This window comes from Hipposideros armiger, unplaced genomic scaffold, assembly GCF_001890085.2.
Source record: "Hipposideros armiger isolate ML-2016 unplaced genomic scaffold, ASM189008v1 scaffold_39, whole genome shotgun sequence".
Lineage (NCBI taxonomy): Eukaryota > Metazoa > Chordata > Mammalia > Chiroptera > Hipposideridae > Hipposideros > Hipposideros armiger.
In genome coordinates this window covers 2,293,640-2,317,083 of record NW_017731389.1, presented here as the reverse complement: position 1 = coordinate 2,317,083, position 23,444 = coordinate 2,293,640, and the positions used below count along the sequence as shown (strand labels likewise).

The 23,444-nt window shown below is 40.0% G+C and overlaps 1 protein-coding gene across 1 annotated transcript in view; it reads left to right on the top strand.

The window, feature by feature from the left end:
* Positions 1-23,444, top strand: part of ARID5B (AT-rich interaction domain 5B) — a 183,353-nt gene that overhangs the window by 84,997 nt on the left and 74,912 nt on the right. The window contains exon 4 of the mRNA XM_019638412.1: positions 4,441-4,671. Within this exon, the coding sequence (XP_019493957.1) occupies positions 4,441-4,671 (231 nt within the window). The remainder of the gene's footprint in view (positions 1-4,440; positions 4,672-23,444) is intronic.

Below are 23,444 nucleotides of genomic sequence, written 5' to 3'. Positions count from 1 at the left end.
AACCCTGTTTCATGGGTAACTCTGCAATGGAGTGTTTATGTGTTTCTGAAAAGCATAGGAGGAAAGAAGTAGATGAGAAATTTAAATAAGAATTCCTGACAGTGCTGTTTGGCTTTGTTTCTTAGTGGACTAGGGCAAAATAAAATAGGACAGCTGTTGAACAATGTTGTGTAGTTGTATTAAAAGGAAGTTAATTTCATACAAAGACTTAGGAGGGAGTTATCGGATCATAGAATTTTAGATCTGGAAAGTGCTCCCCAAATTATAATTTTATACTCTAGTCTACATACCTTTCATATTAAGGTGACCACACTTTATCTTGAGGAGAAAAAAAAAAAAAGAGTGTTTCTCCAGTTAAAGAAATATGTTGCCTAAAGGAAGAGACTCAGGGTGTCTTCACTCAGGGAAACTTTCACCTCGATGAACTGTTGGTTCTTCCAGGTCTCACCTTTCCTCTGGAAGTTCTCTTCACGCTTACCGAGAATGCTTTGTTCATCTTCACAAGAGTCCTGAGGGTCTCGTGGGCTTTCTCTGATTTTTGTAAATATTAAAGGCAACTCCTCTGGGGATATCTGATTGTAAGGTTGGAAATTTGCTTCTATCCAAGCAGTGCCAAATTCTGGTTCAAATGGGTGGTTCTGTACATAAGCAACAAAGTTATCATCCTTTTTGTTTTGACATCACTAAGCATTGCCACATTAGACCAGGTCCCGGCTGTGCCTCTGGCCTCTTCGTGTGGAAAGATTCACAGGGAGCAGGGGTTCTAGGCTTGCATGACTGGGTGTTGGCTTTATTTCCTATCACATGGATAGAAAACGGAAAGTTGATACGCATGAAAGGTGTGTCATTAATGTTAAAGAGCTACAACGGGAATTGCAGTATTCCAAAATAATAACAAGCTAACTTAAACAGAGCAGAAGAATTCTGTCTTATAACTGGCTGAATTCTACAGTACTTGATGAAACAGAGTCTCATATTTTACTAGATCAGAGGTCACTATCCTCATCCCTAATATTATAAATAAGTTAAACCTCTAATAATAATAATATAATAATGTTATTATTATTACTTGTGCTCATCAAACAGAGTTAAAAGATGGATTTACAGCCTCATTTCCATTGTTTGCTAGTTCTTTGAGATCTGGACTGGTCACTTGGGTATCTGAATCTCAGCTCTCCCATTTCTGAATTGGGGAATATTAACAAGTAGTAATGCTACCAATCGGGTTGCTGTGAGGAAAGAGATACGTTATGTGAAAGACCTTTGTAAATTTTAGTGTTTTATTAGTAGTATTTGCTCAGCTTTCTAAATAGAAAAGGAGTCCCTCAATCCCTCCTATTTTTGGTTGGGGGCGGTTTTTTTTTGTTTGCTGTCTTCTGTGATACCTGCCACAATCCTGGGAAAGTGGTAAAGAAAATGGCCTTGTGTTCTGTTTCAGGTACAGTGGTGATTTAGATAGGAACATATACCTAAAAACTGAATTTATATAATTCACATACAATTGTCAGAGAGAGAGAGAGAGAGAGAGAGAGAGAGAGAGAGAGAGAGAGAAGGGAGAAAGAGAGAGAGAGAGAGAGAGAGAGATCAAAACGCAAACTAAATAAATTACTGTAAGTCTGTGCAAAAAGCTAAACTCAGAATCAGAGTTTCCTGGGCCCCAACCTTAGAGATTCTGAGTCAGTGCTTCCTAATGGGCCCCCAGAGCTGCCTTTCTACAGGCAGCCTATGTGAATCTGATGTCTAGGGGCACTCTTAGAGATACTGTCTCCAGAATGAATGGACATCATAGGTTGTGTTTCCATGACTTGGCATCAGAGGGAACTTGCTGGGGGGTTTTGTTGTTTTGTTACTTTTCCAAAAGGAAAAGAAAGATTCATGGCATGGCTAGTGTTTTTAGGAACTGCATGAAGAAAGATGGATAAAGTTTTCAAGCTAAGATAGGTGGAAAGGACACAAAACAAAACAAAACAAAAAAAGAGGCCATTTCTTAGCACAGAAGATAGCCAGGCAGCTGAGTCCATCCAAAACAGAGAATTAGGAAGATGTTAGACATGGTGTCATGATGAAAAATGGTCAGAGAAAAACGGGAGAAGGAAGGGATAGGGAGGAAGGAAAGTGGTCCCATGAGTCCAGGTGACATCTTCTGCTATAAAACTAACTCTGAAGCACCCATTCTTTCTCGCTCATTCAACCTGAAAAGCATAACTTCCTCTATTTCATTTCAAGAATACTTGGAGAAACCAGGACAGCTTTTGTCCCATCACAGAAAGCTAATAGCACAACCAAGCTAGAATTTTGGAATCAACAAGTATCTGCCCAGTATTTACTATGTACAGGAGATGGTATTTGGTGCTGAGTATGCTGAAAGAAGGCCTGGGATTTCATGGCTATCCCCCTTTCTCTCACCTTGGACAGTCTTGGGCAACTGTTAGTCATCTAGGGCAAACAGAGCATAGTAATGCAATTGACACATTGGGGTCTGCTTCTGCAAATAGTACTTAGGTACTCTGGAGTTCTGATGATGTTTGGTGAATATTTCCACTAAAACTTTTGTGCTTTAACTCTATAGAAAGCACAGATTTGAACCCAAAGTATGAACTAATATCTTAGTCTGCTGTAAAAATCTCACATTGGCATGTCTTGGGACATATATCAGCATATCAAAATGTCTTTTCATTTGGAGACTTGCCTTCAGTATAAACATATTTCCTTTTAATTAAGTGTGCCAGCTGACAAAGTGACTACCCACAAACCAGGCAGGAGTCTAAGAAATGTAAACTGTTAAAAGATGTCATTTTGAAAGCAGTCAATATCTCCTTTTTCGAAGAAGCCTCCAGCCTGAGGAACTAAGTGAACATAATTAGAAATACATCTGGGTATCGGCCTCCTATCTGAAGAGGCCACATGCACACCTTCCATTGGTACTGGTTGTGTTCCATCATTATGTTCTGTCCTCACTCACTCATCTCCCACTGATTACCAGATGGCTACGATAATATTGGTATCCTTAACAACTGTCTTGTGCAATTCTCTGCAGCATGGTAAGGGCTCAAAATATTGAGTGCTTTTTCCCCTTTGGATAAGCAAGAGACATATCTGGGAATTGCTTACAAATGCCCCGAAGGTGTGGTTACAGAGAGTAATGGCAAAGTGGGTCACGGAGCCTCACTTCAGCTGGCCATTATGCAGGTGTCTGGCTACCCAAGGTGGGTGTTTGCCATTTTTTCAAGCTTAACATGAAGGAGGATGCATCCATGCAGAATCTGGTTTCTATAAATAAGCACTTAATATAGTGAGGTGTAAATAGACATTAAGATCATTGAAAGGGGGAGCTTCACTGAAGTTGCTGAAATGTTCCCCTGAGTTAAGTTGGTTCTTGGAGCTCTTTCACAAGGTTACTTGGGAGTCCTCTCAGCATGGTTCTCCGTGATGTGCCAAGTCACCAGACAGATTTGAGAAACATAGTAGATAGGGGGTATGGAATGGGTGGGGGGCAGAGAAGGTGGAAATACCAATCAAGTTGGGATAGATTGTGCCGCAAAAACCAGTAACCTCAAGGCACGGTTTCACTTAAAACAAGAAAGGTTTCTTTTCTGCTTATGTTATATGTCCATTTAGGATCAACCAGGGACCCTGCTCCATGTCATTCTTACTCTAAGACCCAGACTGGCAGAGTTGCCACTATCTGAAACATTACAGATGTCCAGAGCAAGGGGAAGGAGAGACCACAGTCAAACAGTGGTTCTTAAAGTGGCCACTCACTTCTATCATATTTCATGGACCAAAACAAGTCACGCAGCCACTAGACTCCAATGGGCCAGGAAGCACCCTCTTTCCACCGGACCATAAAATGAACCAGAAGTATTTGTTGAACAGAACCAACTACCACCAGAGCAGAGGATGATGCCCTTTAGGCCCAGGGACATCTGTTGGGGTCCAGATGACCTTTTCAGAGACTTCAAGCATTGAAAGATTATATAATCCAAAAAAAAAGAGAAAAAAAAAAAGGAGGAGGACCATACAGACACCGGAAATAAGCATAAAAAAGCTCAGCAAAATTCTGATTTTCCCTAAGATGATGACTTTAATGCTTAAAATATCTATCAGATTCTTTCAAAACAGTTTTTTCGGTCCTGCTGCTTGCTGGGGACCCAAACATTGCTTAACCTGACTATAGGTCCTCCTTCTCTTTCTTTTCTCCACTTTTTCGTTTCTCTCCAGGCAGCCTAAGGCTTTTTTTGCGAAGCTGGACTGGTGAGGTGGGGCTGGGAAGGTGCTTGGCATTAGCCAAACTGTGATGGAGATGAATTGGTGTAAGAGTCTTGTTAAAGATTATATTTTTGCTACGACACCAGAAGGGATTACTGAAACTGTGCCATGGCCATGACAGTTGTTTGTTGGAGGGAAGAGAGTAATGAAAGTGTTTTCTTGTTTGTCTAGGAGAGGATGAGGAAGAAACGAACGTGATAGTTCTCAGCTACCCTCAGTACTGCCGGTATCGCTCGATGCTGAAACGCATCCAGGATAAGCCGTCTTCCATTCTAACGGACCAGTTTGCATTAGCCCTGGGTGGCATCGCCGTGGTCAGCAAGAACCCTCAGATCCTGTACTGTCGGGACACCTTTGACCACCCAACTCTCATAGAAAATGAGAGTATATGCGATGAATTTGGTGAGTCTCTCTCTCTCTCTCTCTCTCTCTCTCTCTCTCTTTTTTCTTACCTATATGAAACTTGTGCGTGCGTATCTACTTGTTTTCAGTTCTTGTGAAGAGCGGTGATGGGGAACAGGGTTTATTTTCACAAGCCTAATGTGCTACCGCACCCCTCCCAGCCCCCAAAGCATTGCAGCATAAGGCGTCACTGCCTCCTTGGCAGCCTGTTTACCAGGGTAAAAGATGAATATTTAGAATTTGTTGTTCAATGTACAGTCTGAAGTTGCTTGGTCGACCTTAAAATTAAACTTTAGGACGGGAAACTTTCATGTTCTTTCTCAAAGGTTTTGGCTATTCAGATATGGATTTTTTTACTTAACTAATAACTCATTTTTTAGTGTTATAAGGAACTGTGAAAATGCACCAATTGTAACCATTTCAGTACTATAAGGTGAATAGATAGATAATAGACAGATTGATAGATAGACCCCCATACTCTGAATTTTTTCATATGTATGTATAATATATATATATATATATATATATATATATATATATATATATATATATATATATATTCATCTTTGGTGGACACAGTATACTATATATAGATATCTATAGGTAGATAGATAGATAGATAGATAGATAGATATAGATATCTATCTTTATACACATATATAGATATCTAGACTTAGATATCTATATATATATATACATAGAGAGATGTATATCTATCTTTATACACTGTCCCCACCAAAGATGGATATATGCACATATATCTTATCTGCACCTCTGCTAGCTGATCAATCATGTGTCCCTATAGATAGAAGGAAAGGAGAAGAGATGGCATCAGTTTAGGAGACCTTACATGATGCAGTGAGTGATTGGAGGCAAGCCAAGATCGCATCTCTCACATCCTCATTTTCTCATCTGTTTGTTGAAGAGACTGGATCATATCAGTGGTTCTCAACAGGCTGGGCAGGGATATCAGAGTACCCTGGGGGCGCTTTATCAAAATACACATGTTCCCTGGACATTCCTGTACCTACAGAGGCCTGAACAACAGCCACCTTCTCCCCCTTTCCCCCTTCTCTGGGAATCACCACCATAGTGACCAGTGTGATGACTGAGCCATGCTGAATTCCTTATGGGTACCTGGGTGGAGAAGAGTTAGAGACTCTGGCCTAAGCGCAACACAGGGTCCCTTTGAGCTGGAACATTTCTTGATTCTGTTGGCTAACATTTCCTCAAGGATCCCTAGTTTGTGGATTATTCTGATTCCAATTATTTTCTTAACCATTACAGGCCTCAGCGTGGTTTGGGGAGTCTACTATGGCCTCTCCAATCTTATTATTCGTGACTCCAGCAGCCCTGTAGCTGCTGTGGGAGGGATATAGTAAGTAGGTGTGTGGACAGAGGAGGGTAAAGATGAGGGGATGGAATATGATGATCCAAGAAGGAAGGAAGGACAGATAGGAAGGGCACATGACAGTTCATTGGACATGACTTTTTTTCCTCTTTCTTTTTTACAAACCGTTTTTTCAGACGCCTTTCACCACTCTGGCTTGTCAAATGGCTGTCAGTCTGTAACAGCGTAATAGAGTTTATACAAGTTTTTTTCCTTCTTCCAAGAAGAATTTATTGTTATATTTTTAATATTCAAAAAAATCCTTTATATTCAAGTAGATGAATGTATCCAATACATTTTTTAAGTACCCTCTCTTTTCAGATCAATATTTACAAAACTTCCCTTTCAATACTTTAGTTTTGAGTTTTTCTTCCATCTCCCCTATTCCCAAACACTCCATCCTGCTTGCTGCTAAAGAGGTCTCTAAATTCCTGACACAAAATAAAACTCAAAGAATACTTTCTCTCATTTAAGAGTAAATTAGAGTTTCACAATGCAACATAATGAAAAATGTTTCAACCTCTTTGGATAATTTAAGAGTTATTAGTCATTGAGTTTCAAAGCTGTTGCATCTAGAATTGGTAATAGAAAGAAGTTCCAATTTAACAGTGATCACAATAGTTAAGAGTTACTAAATTAGTTTTATATGTTCTCACAAACACAAGCACCTGAGTTTTCAATGTTTTCCTGAACTTTCTTATGGTATAGCTAATTTTAATGCTATTTTTCTTCTCCAGCCTCATAAAATGCAAGCTTTCTTTTGGAATAAAGGTACCTTTAAAGAGCTTCTAGAATGGCTAGTTTAATAATTAGAATATTAGATACTTTTTAGTTGTATTTTCACTTCAAATAGCTTGTACTTGTTATAGTACTGCATTTTAGTAAGTGAATAAAAAAAAGCTTATTTTGACCTGATTTGAACACATTTACCAACATTCCTCCCCCATCTTCCACTTTTGGTCACACTCTAAATTTCCAGAGAACACCCTTTTAAAATTTCCAACTGGTTGTATTTGAAATCAACATGAGTTAAAGGGTTTGTTAAAACGTGGGGTTGGGTTTCTCCAACCAACTAACAGTTGGTGGAAGAACATAAATTTAATTAGTGACTAGCATTAAACAAATGTTCCCAATATTAAACACTGCCAGATGACCGAAACACTTCTGTCAGATTACCGCGAGTGCCAGGGGGCCCACAGATGAATTTCTACACAGTATATATTCTGTACCACACGTTCGGTGACTTCAGTAATTGGTCAAATGTAATTTAGGTAACAGTATGCCTAGGCTGTAAAAATCAAATTTTATTAGCCATATCACCAGGTGGATGAATGGTGGAGCTGATGGCAAAGAGTTTATAGCATTTAGCAGCTACACCTTTGACACATGAAATTCATAAATTGCCATAAAATACCTCCAAGGCCCTTCTCAAAAGGACAGTGTCTCCTTTCCTATGATTAAATAATGTTTATTTTATTAACTAATATATTTTTTTGCTTTCTTCTATTAAATGGGATTATGGAGTGGGACTGGGAGGGGGTGTTCAAAAGATAAATAAAACTCAGTCCCTGCTTGTTTTGAGGATTTAAAATCTAATTGGGGAAGACAGGATTAACTCACCTGAAAGGTAAACTAATGTTACAAGAAAGTCAGTGATTAAGTATTTGGTGAGTGTTGCAGAAAGCAAGTACAGTAGGAATTCTGCAGTGGGTTGGAGGCAGGAGAGGTAGAGTGGCTGGAGATGGTGATTCTGGGGAGAGGTCAGGGAAAGCATCATGGAAAAGGCAGGACTGGGTCTAGTTTTAAATTGAGATTATTAGAAAACTTTAAAAAATATCTAGATCATTTAAAGTTCATATCCTGAGTCTCCATGTTAGCAATGGCTGCCTTCGCCCTGGGTTAACGATTGCCTGTCTGAGGCTTCTTTGCCCTTAGTCATCACCCTCAGTGGTCCTTGCCCTCTAGGTGGATTTTATAAATGGTCTGATATCCCCCTGAGAAGGGGGATATGAATGCATGTCGGTGGACCAGGGCTGGGATGAACCTAGGCAGCGGCTTTGGAACAGGAAGTAAATATTCCTTCTTGGGCTGGGATGCCCCACATTTTCTCCGTGTGCTTGAATTCCCCGGATTCATCTCTGAAAATGGGCTTTGCTCTGTGTAACAACCTTGCCCAACTGCCCAGACACCTCTCCCTACCCCATTGGTTCAATGTTATCAGCTGAATAACAACTTTAATTGAACAATAAAAGTAAGGGATTGAAATCTACCATGAGTCCCTATAAATCAATTCTCCATGGAGTTTTATGAAACTGTTTAATGAAAAGTTTGATTAGAAACTATTAAAAAATAGAATAGATGAAATTTCATCATTTAGTCTCACATTACAGTGGTGTTATTTTGATTTTTATTTACATTGAGATATTCAGAATAGAGTAAATATATCCTGGTTTTAATTAACCATCCTCCTTACTTGAGAAAGGTTATTTTAGGCTTGAAGGGTTTTGATAGCATACCATCTGCCTTCTTCACTGTGTTTTATTCAAGTCCTTTTTTTGCTTACAGTGCTATGCAGTGCCTAAACTTATGACATAAGCATAAATTGAATCATATTAATGGTAGGTGATTGAAAAGCTTCAGCCTCGACATCCTGCCCGCATTCTTCCATCTTGTCAGTTACAATGCTCTTACAGGCAGTGTGCTCTTTTCTTAGCACAAGAGAATTGACTATTTTTAAAACTAAAGCCACGGACTCCCTATTAAAGCATTATGAAAACTGGTTGTATTGCACATGCAATTAGGAAATGAGATTATAATGACATGCGGGGAAAGTGACATTATGAATGACAATTTTTTCTTATAAAAGTCTTTACTCGATGCAGATTTCCTGCCCCCGCTGTCTTGTTACAATCCTAACAGAAGGCATTCTCTGACAGCCCCCACCTTGCTTTTACCTCTTTTTATAATTCAATTCCTCTTTTGCAAAACACATACTGTCATTTATATTGTGTTATTGTCTAGGCTGTAGAGAAAACACACACATGCAAACATTTTGTCTGTTTTTCCTGTTAGAACAATAAAATGTCCACCGGTTTGTAATGCACAGTGTTTACATTAATATCACACAGATTGATTTCACATGTGTGAAGTGTTGACAGCTCCATCCAAACAGAGGCATGCGCAGTACAGTAGGTAAATGGAACACTTTAGTTACTGGCTTCCATCAGAGAGATGTAAGGTGGACCCAGTATACATAAATGAGATGAAATCAGTCCTTAAAAGTGGATGGGATAAAATGGATGAAGATGTATTTCATTAAATAAAAAATACTAAAAGATACAGTTTATTTCAGTCTGAGTTTTGAATTGCAAAGATACATAAGTTGTGCTTCTAAGCTCTTTGGAGTTGGGGTGAGTGTGTGTGTGTGTGTGTGTGTGTGTGTGTGTGTGTGTGTGTGTGTGTGTGTATTTCTTTATTAAGGAATGAGATGGAGTTAAAGAAAGGAAGTTGTAACTCACCTGAAAAGAACAGAGATGAGATGGACTGCCGTCTTGGTGTTCTGACCTTAACCATGTAGAACACCATCAGCTCTGACCTTCAGGTAGAAGTTGGCTACATCAGTATTAAAACATACTCTGCTAATGGGCAGAGGGGATACCACAGTAGAGTAAGAAGAACGCTAGGCTCTCCGAAATAGCCCAGGTTGAATCAAGGCTCAACTGTTCAGTGTGCTATGCCTCTAAGTGAATGACATAAGGCCCCTCATGTGTCCCATCTTAAAATCGAGCAGTAACAGCCCACTCACCAGGCTCAGAATAAGTGTATATTCACTTGATTAAAAAAAGTCCTCTTGATGAATGAAGAATTTCTACTGTTTCTTTCAGAGTGTTAGGCCTTGGACAACTTGCCATCTAAACAGATCTTGCTCTTTGACTAATAAAGGAATCATTTCCCTAAGGCTACAAGGACTCTTGCTAGAACCTTAATGGAAAAGAAAAGTTTTCTACATTTTATATTTTAAAGAAGCTTCTCTGACTCTGCTCTGAACTTTTCTGTTTTCCTGTTGGGTGAAATAATGACATTATAGACAAAAGAAGAAAAAGCAGAGAGGAAGGGAAACAGAAAAGGGGACAAAACCTTTGCTTATGAAAGAAAATTCAGGACATATAAAATTAGTTTGAAGCATAAAGGACGAGCTGGACTCTGCCTTTTCCCCTCTAAACATCACATGTTTTGCCGGAAATGAAAGGAAAGGCAGTTGTTTTGTTAAGGATCATGGGAATTTGTAAGTGAGTAAACATTTTTTTCCTTGCCAAAGTAGGTTTCATGGTCACAGTGAATTTTGACGATCAAATGCCTTTGTTCCTGGCCCACGTCCACATTCAGGCTTTTGCCGCCTGCGTGTGGTGCCCACCGATCTCCCAAATGATAACAATGCAGACATTTCTCTTTAATTGAAGCCAAGTAGGAAAGGAGTTGCTTCTTGTATATTGCTGTTTATGCAGAAGACTTAACCTACAGAGATCTCACTTTGGAGGACTGCTTCCTCCTGGAAATTTTCTAGAAGTTCTGTTTATCATAAGAGAGTGGTCTGACCAAGACCACTCTTGGTACCTTTGGCATGGGGACAGAGAGAATGTTAATTTCATCATATAACATCGTAAACCAAACCCAAATAAATCTGCTGGTAGAGGTGTATCGGACATGCTCCGTAGTACGTGTAATGATTAACATATGGCCTCGGCTTCAAGGACAGTAAGACGCAAAGAGGGCTGGAAAGCAGACTTTCTTGGATGTTAGAAGCTAGAGGTACCATCTCTCTTGGGGGTCCATGAAAATAATTTTTATGTTGCTACTGTAAATTAATTCACAGAGTCATAATATGTGGAATGGGCAGGATTAGTGAATTTCGTTTCTATTTTTGGAACTTGATATTTAAAATAACTCTGGACTCCTTTGTAGCTGAGTGGACTCAATGGGTTATTAAAAACTATTTGGACTCATGAGTACAATAAATTCTTGTTCACCCCAGAAGAAAGGATCTGTGTCTATATTGGCTAATATTTCACCTAGCATTTCATCTAGAAAAGCAAGAAAGTTATATCTCATTACATTAGCAAGGTCAACATATGCCTCTCTAATGTGAAACCGATATTTTTATCAATTAAAAAAAAATCACACACCAGATCCAGATCATTGAAAAAAAATCACAGACAACATGCTGGTTCAGGGTAGGGATGGTGGAATGAGGTTCAAGGTAAGTCTGTATTCATTTGATTTTTTAAAATCCTCTGGATACATGAAGAGTCTCTCGAAAACCCCTTCATTCTATCCTGTCAGGGGCACTGGATTGATTAAAGTTCAACCCAGTAGGTGGACTCTAGGTGAGGCTGTCTGGGGATGCTTAGAGCCTAGCACAGTGCCCACACTATGCCCTTAATCTATTTATACATTTTACCAACATCTATTACACACCACAATGTACCAAGTATTCTTCTGGTCCTTGTGCACACAGGTGTGAACAAGACAGAAAAAGTTCCCACTGTTAAGCAACTTACACTGGAGTGTGTGGGGAGAGGAGTGGCACAATGCAGGATAGCCACGGACCAGAGCTTGTAGATGTAGGTCATACCTCACAGGGATGTTGTGAAGATTAAATGAGTTAGTGACTTAAAGCACTGAGGAGCACCTGGTAAGTGCTACTTCAGCACTCATTGTTATCCAAGTCTTGTACCTCTTACACCACCCAACACAACCTTAACCACATATGGGGCCCATAGTGCTTCTTCAAAAAACACCCACAAAATTGTTTCATACCTATACAGACTGCTGGGAATAATGAAGTATCATTTGCTATTAAAAATCATTCAACATTTGTTCATTCCAGAAATACTTACTTGTCCTTCTGCATGGAATGTGTTCCTCCAGATATCATAGGTCTGGCTTCTTCTCATCATTCCAGCCTCAGCTCAGATATCTCCTGTCCAGGGAAGCCTTCCCTGACCTTCCCCTTTCCACAAGCCCAGCTCTATCTAATTCTAACCAATGTAGAATTATCTTCCTATAAATCATCACTATCTGAAATTAACTCTTACATTTGTTTCTTTATATATGTATGTTCTGTTTCCACCCTCCCAACCCATGCTATAATGTAAGCTCTGTAAAAACAGGGAACATTTCCGCTTTATTCACAACTGTGCGCCCAGGGACGAGAACGATACTTGGCACATAGCAGGTGCGTAATAAATAGTGGTTAAATTAATGAATGGATACATGCATGCTGTTTGTCAATATCATTGTTCTCCCTCATTTTACAAATAAGGACATTTAAGCACAACGATGCTATACAGCTATCAAGTGGCAAAAACCAGGACATGAACCTAGACAGCCTGGCTCAGCGTCCATGCTCTTAACCATTACACTAGCTGCCTGTCAGCATGGACCTCGCTCTAGCTCGGAAAGATCTTTCGGGCTTCCTGAGATCAGGCTGACTGGAAACAGATAGCTGATCACCAGATCCCTAGATGTAGAATACACAATAGGTTATGTAGGATTTAGAGAGATTGCTGTGTGATAGAGTCATTAAAAAAGGAATGACCATAAAGACTCAAAATCTGAAAACCATTGGATGGGGATCAAGAAACTTCGATGCCAGCTACAGTCCTTTCTTGTCTATATTATACCAGCCTCCCTGCTTTAGCCGTTGCTGTCCATTGGTCTCTTTACAACACACCAGGCAGAGTGATCACATCTCTGCTCACATCTTCCAATGCCTTCCTATCTCAGACAAGCAGATATGAATATAGGGCCCTCTAAGAGCTGGAACTATTTAGAAGTTGAAGAGGGCAGGTAGTAAACTGCTCCGTGTTCTTAGGCACTTTGATTTTTAAGACGTGGGGTTGCAATGCTGACAGGACTTTTACTATCCACCTCTCTGTAATTTTCTGCTTAGAACGCACCGGCTTTCCCAACTTGGCATCCTCCTTTAATGAAAAAATTATAGGTCTCATTTCAAAAAATGAAATGTATGCAAGCTTTCCTGCTTCTATCACTTCTTTATTTCTATAGCACATAAATCATTTCCCTTTTTAAAATTAAATTTCGCTTGCCATGATTTGGTAATGGGTTTTCAAAGGAGGCAGAGTAGCCAAGCTCTTGGCACCAGCGCCGGCTGTGCTGCCTGCTCAGGAAATCTTCTCGTTGCTGGCTGGCGTCGGTCTTGATCCCATCATCGGGGCTTTATGCTCCCTTTGGAAGTTGCCTAGAAATTCTCTCCCTAAGAATTTCTTCTGTGAATGGCCTTTCTGGCTTTCCAGTCACCATTTTGGAGGACTAAAGAACAGATGGGACTTGGGCAGAAAAAGACTAGTGTATTCTAATGCTTCTTTGGTGCTTCTTTATTGAGTCATCCATTGAGCACTGACTCTGGTTGACAGAACCCCAGGCATTGTTGGGATATTGGTCTCTGCTCTCAAGACTTAAAAATCAAGTTGGCTGAGATAAGACATAGAGCAGTGGTACACTGCAATTATTATCTGTGATCCTCTTAGCAATCCCGCATTATACCATGAGTGACCTTGTGGTAACACAGCTACAATAGGGTCATAGACCTAGCATGTTGCTGAAGTGGAAGTCGCCTTCCCCGCCCAGTCTGCTGACCCCAGTGGGCAGACTTTTCCACCAAAAAGTGATAGGAGCATGGAGCTAAGAGTCAGGAGTTATTCCGATGTTCAAAGGAGGTGATATCTGCCAAGCTTTGTAAATGGGACAGCTTTGCCATATAACGGACACTGCGAGGCATGTGTCCGTTATATGCTAAGGGCCAAACGAGGAGGTTAAAAGATGTGTGAAAGAGGGCCTGGGTGTCAGAGGGGGCCTCTTAAAGGAAGTTGATCTTCAGCTGGAGCTTGAGGGATTCAGAAAGGAGGAAGTTATTTCAGGTGAGGAGGTGGTAAATACTCTGGACTTTGAAGCTCAAAGAAAGACATGATTTCCTCTGCCATTTTTAGCTTTCAGCGTAGACACAAAACAGCCTCCACGAGCAAAATTTATTCTTCTTGCTAGAAGATGTTACCTTCCCCTGAAGGAGCACGTGCTCCTGGGTCCTTCTCTCATAGGCCCCATTGTGGCTAGGCCCCAAGGGAAGCCTCTTGGAGGAAAAATCAACTTGTCTCTTATTAAATGGGAAGTTTTTCCTTGGGTCTATAAGAAAGAAAAGGAAGGATGCACCAATTTTATAGTAGGGAGTAAAAGAGTGCGGGGCCTGCTTGGTTTCCTGGCTGCTTAAAGGGCTGCTTCAAGGCTGAAAGGTTTGCTTCCGAGTAATCATCTTTAACACCCTACCTACTCCTTGTCCCTTCTGTGTTACTCACTACTGTTCCAAAGTTCATTTTCCTTCTGCTTAGTATTTAATGGAGCCTATTGCATTTCTCTTTACTAGATTCTAAGCTCCTAGAGAGTTAAGAACCATGCCTTCCTTACTCATCTCTTTATCACCATGTTTATTGAAATAATATCAAAACCCTGTTAAATTCCAGAGGGCTTCAACTCTCCACCATCTTTTTTTTGTTTTTTAAGATTTTTATTGGGGAATCAGGGGATGGGAACAGTGCTGGGGAATTGGGGAAGGGCAACAGACAAGGTGCTGTCCTTTTGTTCTTCAGTCTAGTTGTGGAGAATGTTGCTTCACTGGCCCAAGTTGGCACCATCATTGCTTTCTTTCTGGGCGAGGCAGATCAGTCGCTGGCTTCTGGACGGCCACTCACGCTGACTGCTAGCTACTCACGGTAGCCCATGGCAACCCACTGCCACAGGGGCTGCAGCCTACGCTGTTGCCGGCGACTCATGGCAGCCCAGCTTCAGGTTGAGCTGTTTTTCAGCATCTTAGCTGTAGAGGGCAGTGTCACTGGCCCTCATATGTGGGATCTGAACTGGGGCCCTCTGGCATTCCAAGCCAGCTCTTAACCAACGCACCAGTCGGTTGGCCCTCTCCACCATCTTATCTCCTTTCTTAGAGACAAATATTTCTTGACCTCAATATCTTCAAGCTTTAGTTTATTGCCAGTTGATTTAATTCTCAAGGGCAAGTGTTTGGCTCAAAGGTACTGTTTTTGTCCTGTCCCCGTCCCCACCCCCAACATTTACTCACCTTTTCAAACCCAAGGAATGGTCTTCATAAATTGATCAATGCTTTGGTTGAAGATTGCTCATTTGTTATGATGCTTTACCAACCCTGGAATCTACACCACCTAGAATGTTGTTCTTTCTGACGAAGCTGAGGAGCAACCTTAATTTAAGTTAGGGCAAGTGGTAGCCAAAAGTCAACACATTGATATTTCCAGCCTGTAACCCACAGATATCAGAATTCATTGTGGAAATCAAGGAGTAGCGGTAGGGCTATTAGCATACAAGGCTTTGTTTGACAAGTTCTAATTGAATGTGGCTCTGTGGATCAGGAACACAATATGGATCACAGTTCAGGCTAGAATCATCAGAAAGTGTTGGGAAAGAAAGGGCTTAGCCAGTATCATGTTCATTATTAGAAAGATTGCTTGATGGGTGGCCCTTATGCCTCAAGGATACTTGATGGATCATTGACTTGCTCCACGTTATTTGTAAATGAGGATGAGGCCTTCTGTCTCTCAGAAGAGTTCTGTAGGGGATCCTGGATGAGGCACACTGACAACACCCAGGGTTTAACAGGTCACACTTTCTTCCTCAAAGTCCCAGGCATGAACATTAGGTCTTTAAAACAGGAGATAAAGGGGCCGGCCAAGTGGCTCAGTTGGTTAAGAGCTTGCTCAAGAATGTGAGCTCTGAGCAACAGCGGTTCAAGTCCCGGCCTGAGCTGAGCTGCCCTGCCACCTATTGGCAGCATGGCTCAGCTAAAAAAAAAAGATAAAATAGGAGATAAAATATTTTAATAAAGAGCTCATACACAGTGCTAGAAACTCTACTCCATCAGAGTGCTGCTTCCTGCCCCATCCCCAGCACATATGCCTTCAAAAAGAGAGAGGATGTTGGTACTAGTTGATTCTTTTGAGGTTTGTATTTACCACAGCACGTGTCACAGGTCCCATGCTATAGAGAACGCATGCTGTCCCATAATTCTGGAAAGAAAGGAAGTTGAACTGAGTCAGGACTAGAACAAACAGGGACTATGGTTGAGCCCCCATTAAATTGTCTTGCCGACCCTTGGGCCAATGTCATTTGTCTGAGCTGAGGAGGTGGCTTCAGAGATGCAGAGAGAGTTGCCCTGCCACTCCCAATCTTGGAAACTGCTCATCCCCCCCCCTCCCACTCACCCCCCCCCAGGCCTGCCATTCACACCTCATGAGAGAGGAAGAACCTTCACATGGAAGAGTGCTCCTCATATTTTTCAAAGAACCTTCACCCATGCAGCCTTCAATGTCTTGCCTCTGTGTAACCAGAAGAACAGGTGTCATTGAGCCCATTGGGCAGCTGAAGAGCTGATTGGGAAAATCGGCGACCAAACATTAATGCAGTAGTGGTGAGACCACAATGGGATTTGGGTGTCGACTTCTTGACCTGTGCCCTTGATACCATTCCCCTGAATGTGTCCCAGTGCTAAAGGACATCACATCACAGCTTCAAGATTAAATGCAGCAAACCTTAATTAACCAGAACCTTTAGTTAGCCAGATCCTCCCTGCCCCTCATCCCCTTTATACAACATTTCATGGATGAAAAAAAGTAAATGGTAAGAAACAATTCAGTGTTTTCCATAATATTTTTTTCATTTTCAAATTATGTCTATTATGGAAAGTACAAGTATAATAATAATAATAATAATAATAATAATAATAATAATAACTGCCACTCTTCTGTGAGCATATACCATAGCCTTATGGTTAAGTCCTTTACATACATTATCTTACTCCTTAGAGCACCCCTATAAGGAAGCTCATATTACCGATCATTTCACAGGAGGAAACAGAGTCTAAGAAAGATTACATCAGCCTAAACAGCTAGTAAGTGGTCAGGCTGGATTCCAGTTGAGGTTTGTCTAGCTTCAAACCTGGTATGCTTAGCCACTCTTTGATATTACCTCCCTAAATAGCATCGATAATCTCATCGGTGTTTATCTATTTCCTTCCAGTCTTTTTCCAAAGAATTTTTTTTGGGGGTTGTCAGAAAAGTCATGACGCATTTTTGCAGTGAAAAACAGAAAAAATATGTCATGACTTTTCTGACAACCCAATATTTACTTGAGAACATTTTATATATGCAGTTGTTGTGTCTTAAAACTTTAGTTATTATAAAATAAGTGTTTCCCCCTATATAATATTTTTATAAATACCATTTTAAGGGCTGCATAATACCACATGAAATGATATCAGGATTCACATAATCCTTTTCTATTATAAGTTTATATAGTTTCCTCCAGGGTTTTGCTTTGTTTTGTTTCTTTAATGTATAACGTATAACTAACACTGTAATGAACATCTTTATATATAAAGGCATCAGCATTTTGATGGTTTCTTTAGGATAAATTCCAGGAATCTCTTATTGACAAAAATTCTTTTCCTCCTAAACAGTAGCAGAGATATCAGATAAAAAGAGCTTGCTATGTAGGCTTAGTTCACAATCAGCCCTATCTGCTGAACTTTCTACAGCTATGACTGAGGACACTGAGAAACAGTGTTCAGAAGGATGACCTAGAGTTTCTACATGGTTCTCAAGCACAAGAAAAGAATTTCTTCAGTGAGTGCTGGGCTTAGGCAAGAAAGTGAGTTTAGGCAAAGATTTTCACATCAGCATCAGTCTCCTGAACAACTTAACTAAAAATTTGATTTTTAGTCTCAGACCTACAGAATTTGAATGGGTAATGTCCTGTTACAACATTTTAATCACACTTACGTTTGAGACTCAGTGCTGTAGGAATGCCTAAAGTTGGGGTCGGTGGCACTGATAATGGAGAATGGCAATTGACAAAGTAATTATTACCGCCGGCTCTTCCTTCCTTAATTGCTTCTGTCCAGATGTGATGGAGGAACCCTGGAGCTGCAACTGGTGGTGACATGAGTTTTTCGAGTGGCGTGAGAATTTGCAGCAAAAGTAGGGTATGTTCCTTGGATGGTCACAGGCTCAGCTAAAAGGCCTTGCCTTAAAAGTGCAGAGCCATGATATTGGAGGGCTACCCTCCAGTGCTATTAACTACCGAGAAATTAAGAAAAAGCACAGCACACTAGAGAGAGCACTTGACTGGGAGACAGGAGAACTGGGTTCAAAATATGACCCTCATACCAAATAGAGGGCTTCAGAAACTGTTAACCCCATGTCTCCATGTCTTATATGTGAAATGGAAGGTTGAACTGGACTTTTGAGTTTTCTGGATTTTAACCCCCTTTGAGAATCTGCTGAAAGCTATGAATCTTCTCATAAAAAAGTACATACAAACATCCTCATCATCGTGATAGCTTTGAAAAACATTAGCAAAAATTAACATATCAAGCAAATATAGATAATTCTGCATGTATTTTTCAGGATTCATAGACTATGTATAACTTTAGATTAAGAACCCCTGAACTGAATAGTCTTTAGGATCCCTTTCTAGTCTCACATCCTGGCATTCTATCAGTGAAACAAATGAGGATTTGTAATGATTCTCTGTAAATGTTACATTTTGTTAACTAGGGCAGGTCATTCCCTGAGAATTCTGGTTAATGAAAAAATAGTAATAATAACCGTAGCTTATACATTTTATTGAAAGCGCACTATGTGTCAGACACGCTGTTAGGTGCCTAAATATATGTGGTGTGATTGAAAAATAAGGTAAATGTTTAAATAAAAAAATGTATTACAGTAAAAGACACATTGTCATTAGTCTCCCCCTAAAACGCCCCTTTGCTTCGAACACACTTATCCCACCGTTTGGCCACTTTCAGAGGCAGTTCTAGAAGTCCTCTTTCATGAGTGTCTTTACTTCATCCTCCATCATGACAACGCTCCATGTCACACATCGCTTCTGGTCTACAGCAATTTTTGTCAAATAAAAACATTTCGGTGTGTCCTCATCCACCTTATTCACTTAATCTGGCACCGTGAGACTTCTGGTTCTTCCCCAAAGTCCAAATGACCGTCAAAGAAAACATTTTGAATTGATTCAGGACATGGAGGCAGCCACGACAGTACAAGTAAAGACACTTATGAAAGAGGACTTCCAGAACTGCTTCAGAAAGTGGCAAGAATGATGAAATAAGTACCGTATTTCCCCTGTATAAGACGCACCTTAATTTTGGGGCCCGAAATTTGGAAAAAAAATGTATTACATAAAGTTATTGAACTCAAGTTTTATTCATCATAAAATTCAAATAACTCCTCATCACTGTCAAAACTCCCAACCATTAGGTTGTCCTCATCTGTGTCTGATGAGGAATCACTGTCTTCATATATTGCCTCTCATGGCCCTCTTCAATAGGCATTTTCAGTAGGGTTTCTTCTTCCCGTAGCCAATCTCGGATTGTTTTCTCAGTTGGAGGAGGACCAAATTTACCTTCAGCAGCATGATTTCCATTCACTTTGGCAAACTGGATCACTTTTAACTTGAATTCAGCACTGTACAAAAATCTTTTCTGAGCCATTTCTGGGCAGAACGTGGCAAAACGTAACCTACCGTAATATACCTGTAACAAGTGTGAAACAATGAGCGCAAAAACAACAAGCACGAAAAAGTGGGAAATGCAAGTAAAAAACCCTACAACCACTGTATAAGACGCACCCTGTTTTTAGACCCCAAATTTTTCAAAAAAAGGGTGCGTCTTATACATGGGTAAATATGGTATGTAATAAATTTTTTTATATAAACATTCACCATATGTTTTGATCATACCTTGTAGTGTGTGTCCCTAAATGATATCCTTTTAATGAATTGTGTGTATTTAATGTGATTAATCACTATAGTGAAATGCTTAGTGAAGCCAACTTTAACATTTATTAAGCACTTATTACATACATTATCTCCTTAAATTCTCACAACAATACTTTGAGATAGGTATTGTTGTCCCCATTTAGCAGATGAGAAAACTGAGGCTCAGTGCTAGAACAAACTTAAGGAAATCATTCAACAGAGCTCGTTAAGTGGAAGAGCTGGGATTAGAACCCTAGACTGTGCGCTTGTACAGTCAGTGCTCTTCGAGGGTGTGCTATGCTGCCCTTTTTAGTAGCTCGTTTACAACTCCATCTCACTTAAGTAATGGTTACAAGAACCTGACTCGAAATTTCTGAAACTTTTGTCAAATACATAAAGCAGTGTTTCTTTTGCAAGAGTAGCTGGGTACGAACTTTGCTTTTACCTGCGCGGTCCTCTTCCCCACGCCGGAACAATGCCCATTTAGTGATTGGTGTGAGTTTGAGCATGGACAATCCCCTCAGCCTTGTCTGACATAATATGGAGCACCTGCTATAGGCGAGTTGTTAGACTGGGAAGACTGCAGGGTATGACAAGGTTTGTGCCTTCAGCAGGCACAGCGTCAGGCCTGATTTCCGTCAGTGTGCATGGTTGGGTATGTTCTTCCAGATCAGCGTGCTCATTACAATCTAGTTTACGTGGGGCAACCCGAGGCCCTTGAGCCACATCTGGCCCATCACCTTTCTATAGGGTCTTATTGGAACACTGCCACAGCACACTCATGCGCCTGTGTCTTATCTTTGGCTGTTTGTGTGCTGCAAGGGCAGAGTTGAGTATGTCCCATGAAGCCGAAAATATTTACGCTCAGACTCTTTACAGAAAAATTTGTTGACCCTTGCTACAGACCAAACAACTAGGTACTATATTTCATCATATCTAAGACAACATTGTAACACACATCATTTTTATAGGTACCGCTAAGAAATAGAAAGCATTATAATTGTAAAATGTCATCAATGGAGAGACCCCCAATTCTGGAGACATTGAAATGTGAAAAGAATTGGGAGTCTGACAATCGAAATTAGGCACTTTTCAGAGAGATGTTTTAGAGACATTTTTAAAATGTAAATATAGATTGTCTTAAAGTCTATTTTCCCCTGCAAATAAATCAACCAGTCTGTTGACTACCCATGAAACCTATAATAATAGATCATGTGACGGGACCCAGTGAATTAGGAAAGTGCTGGCTTTTTGGCATCTGTTTTCCCAAAGACTGTTGCTATTAATGAGTGGAAAAATATTTTGGCATTGTTCTCTGAGACTATTTTCAACTCCTGTTAGTATAAATATTTAGGGTGTTTCAGTACAGTGGCTTGTGTGGCAGTAAAATTGTTAGTTCTTTTATCTTAGGGCTGGAATATTTAAACAGTATGCTTGTTCTTAAAATGTGTTATGAGGCTCTGTAGAGAAGGCTTTGTAGTAGTTTGAAATGGGAAGCTTCTCAGATGCTGCCTATGGTCAGATTCTTACCAGTCTGAAAAATATGCTAATTACATACAAGGCTCTGAGCAAAGAGAGTGAACTCAATATTACAATTTTAAACTTCCGCAAAACAAAAATAGGACACCGCTTAAGGGGAGGTAGTGATTAATACACAAGACTGTGTGCCTCGTACATGGACACAAATTGACCATTATGCGTACACATATTTGCATATTCACATAAACTGCCCAGATAGTATTCGTATTTCAGAATATAAGTCATGGTATTTATGGTTCATTTTTTTTCTTCAAAAATAAAAATTTAGGAATTCTGAGTCAAGCCACTTATGATTTGGCTAATTCAGCTGTAGAGTAAGTTATTAATGACCCTCAGATGTTGTTTAGAGTGATTGGGTAGTTTCAGTTGTGAAATAATATTTTCTTTTTATTTTGTGCGAGTGATATTTCTTAATATGCTGTACACCATCTGAATAAAAGTTTGATGGCAGAACAGTTTGCATGTCCCATGTAATTGCTTCTAAGTGAGCTCTTCATTCTTCACATTTTTAGCTCTAATTGCTTTTTTTCCCATATGTCTAAAAATAAATATTTGCAAGTTTTGCGTTCTGCTACTCATTGTAATACATAAAATATTTGTACACCAAGCAAAATTCACTGATAATGTTCGCAATGTGGCTATTTTGAGAAAGTAAGGTTTGTGTGGTAAGAGGAGATAAAATACATTTTTATTAGTACAAATGCCAAAGAAAGCCATTTATCATATTTTGAAAGAATATTTTTAAAGGAGTGGCCAGATAATTTGACCTCTGGGACTATTTAAATAAATTCAGTTGGAAAAAAAGAGCCAGAGTCAGAAATAGCCTGTTTGGCTATATAATGGATATTTTAAATGATCTTTGGTAGGTGGCAATTAATTTTTGATTATCAGGGACAAGGGGCCCCACTATGTGGATTATCCAAGCCCCTGACTTCCTAGGCAGGTCTCCTCTGCTTTCATTTTAGTTTATTCCAGCTCATTAGCACCTCCACCCGAAGGCTGGCAGAGAAAAGGAGAGGAAGAAAAAATGAAATCACTTCTGCTGCTCTTAATAGCCTTTGGAAAGAAAGGATCATGAATGAAATAGAAACCAGTGGGAAAAATAAGCTATTGGATTTTCTGTGTTTTCTTTTATCCTTGCCTTCCTTGGTCGACACAGATCATCAATAGTTGGCTTAAAGACTTTTAAATGAACGCTACATCGGAAGGCTTTATAGTTATAATAGCAATATCATTATTCTCTTTACATTCCGAAAGACTGGGTGAATTCCAGAGACATAAATATTGTCGAGTCTCCATGTTGGCATGTTCCTGAGGAGCTTTTCCTTTTGGGGGGTGGGGTGGGGAGGGGGGATGTTAAAAAAAAAACAAAAACCTTCCTCCAACCAGTTTTTATGCACAGAATTCCCCTCCCCCCACCCTCATATTAAAGGTAACAATTATTTGTATGTGTTCAGATAGAAACATCTGCTTGGCCACCGTATCTTGTGATCATATCTTATGATCCTTGACCTGACAATATTTTGCATTAATGAAAATTGGCAGGTTTGGTCTCCCTCAGCAGTGTTTGCTTCTTAATGTGTTACTATATTTACAATTCACACAGAACAATCTGTGACAAAGGTTTGCTTTTATCAGAACAGCTGCCGGATTTATACCACGTCTCAAGGTTCTATTAGACGTGACAATAAAGTCATTCTTCAGTGTTTGTGCTACTCAGCCATCTTTTTCATATGTATTCTTTAAGGCATCCTGGCTACATGGATCTCAAATTTCAGGCCCTCTTTTGGACCACCATGCAGCCCAGAGCTTTTGAGCTTTGTCTTGGAAGCTCCTTCCATCAATCAGAATACCAAATTTACATTGTTAGGTTCCCTGGAGGTGTTAGAGCTCTGGATTCAGCAATTATTGTGAATAAGAACTTTGCAGCAAGGGTGAGTGCCAACATTCCAAGTGCTAGCACAATGGAAAAGAG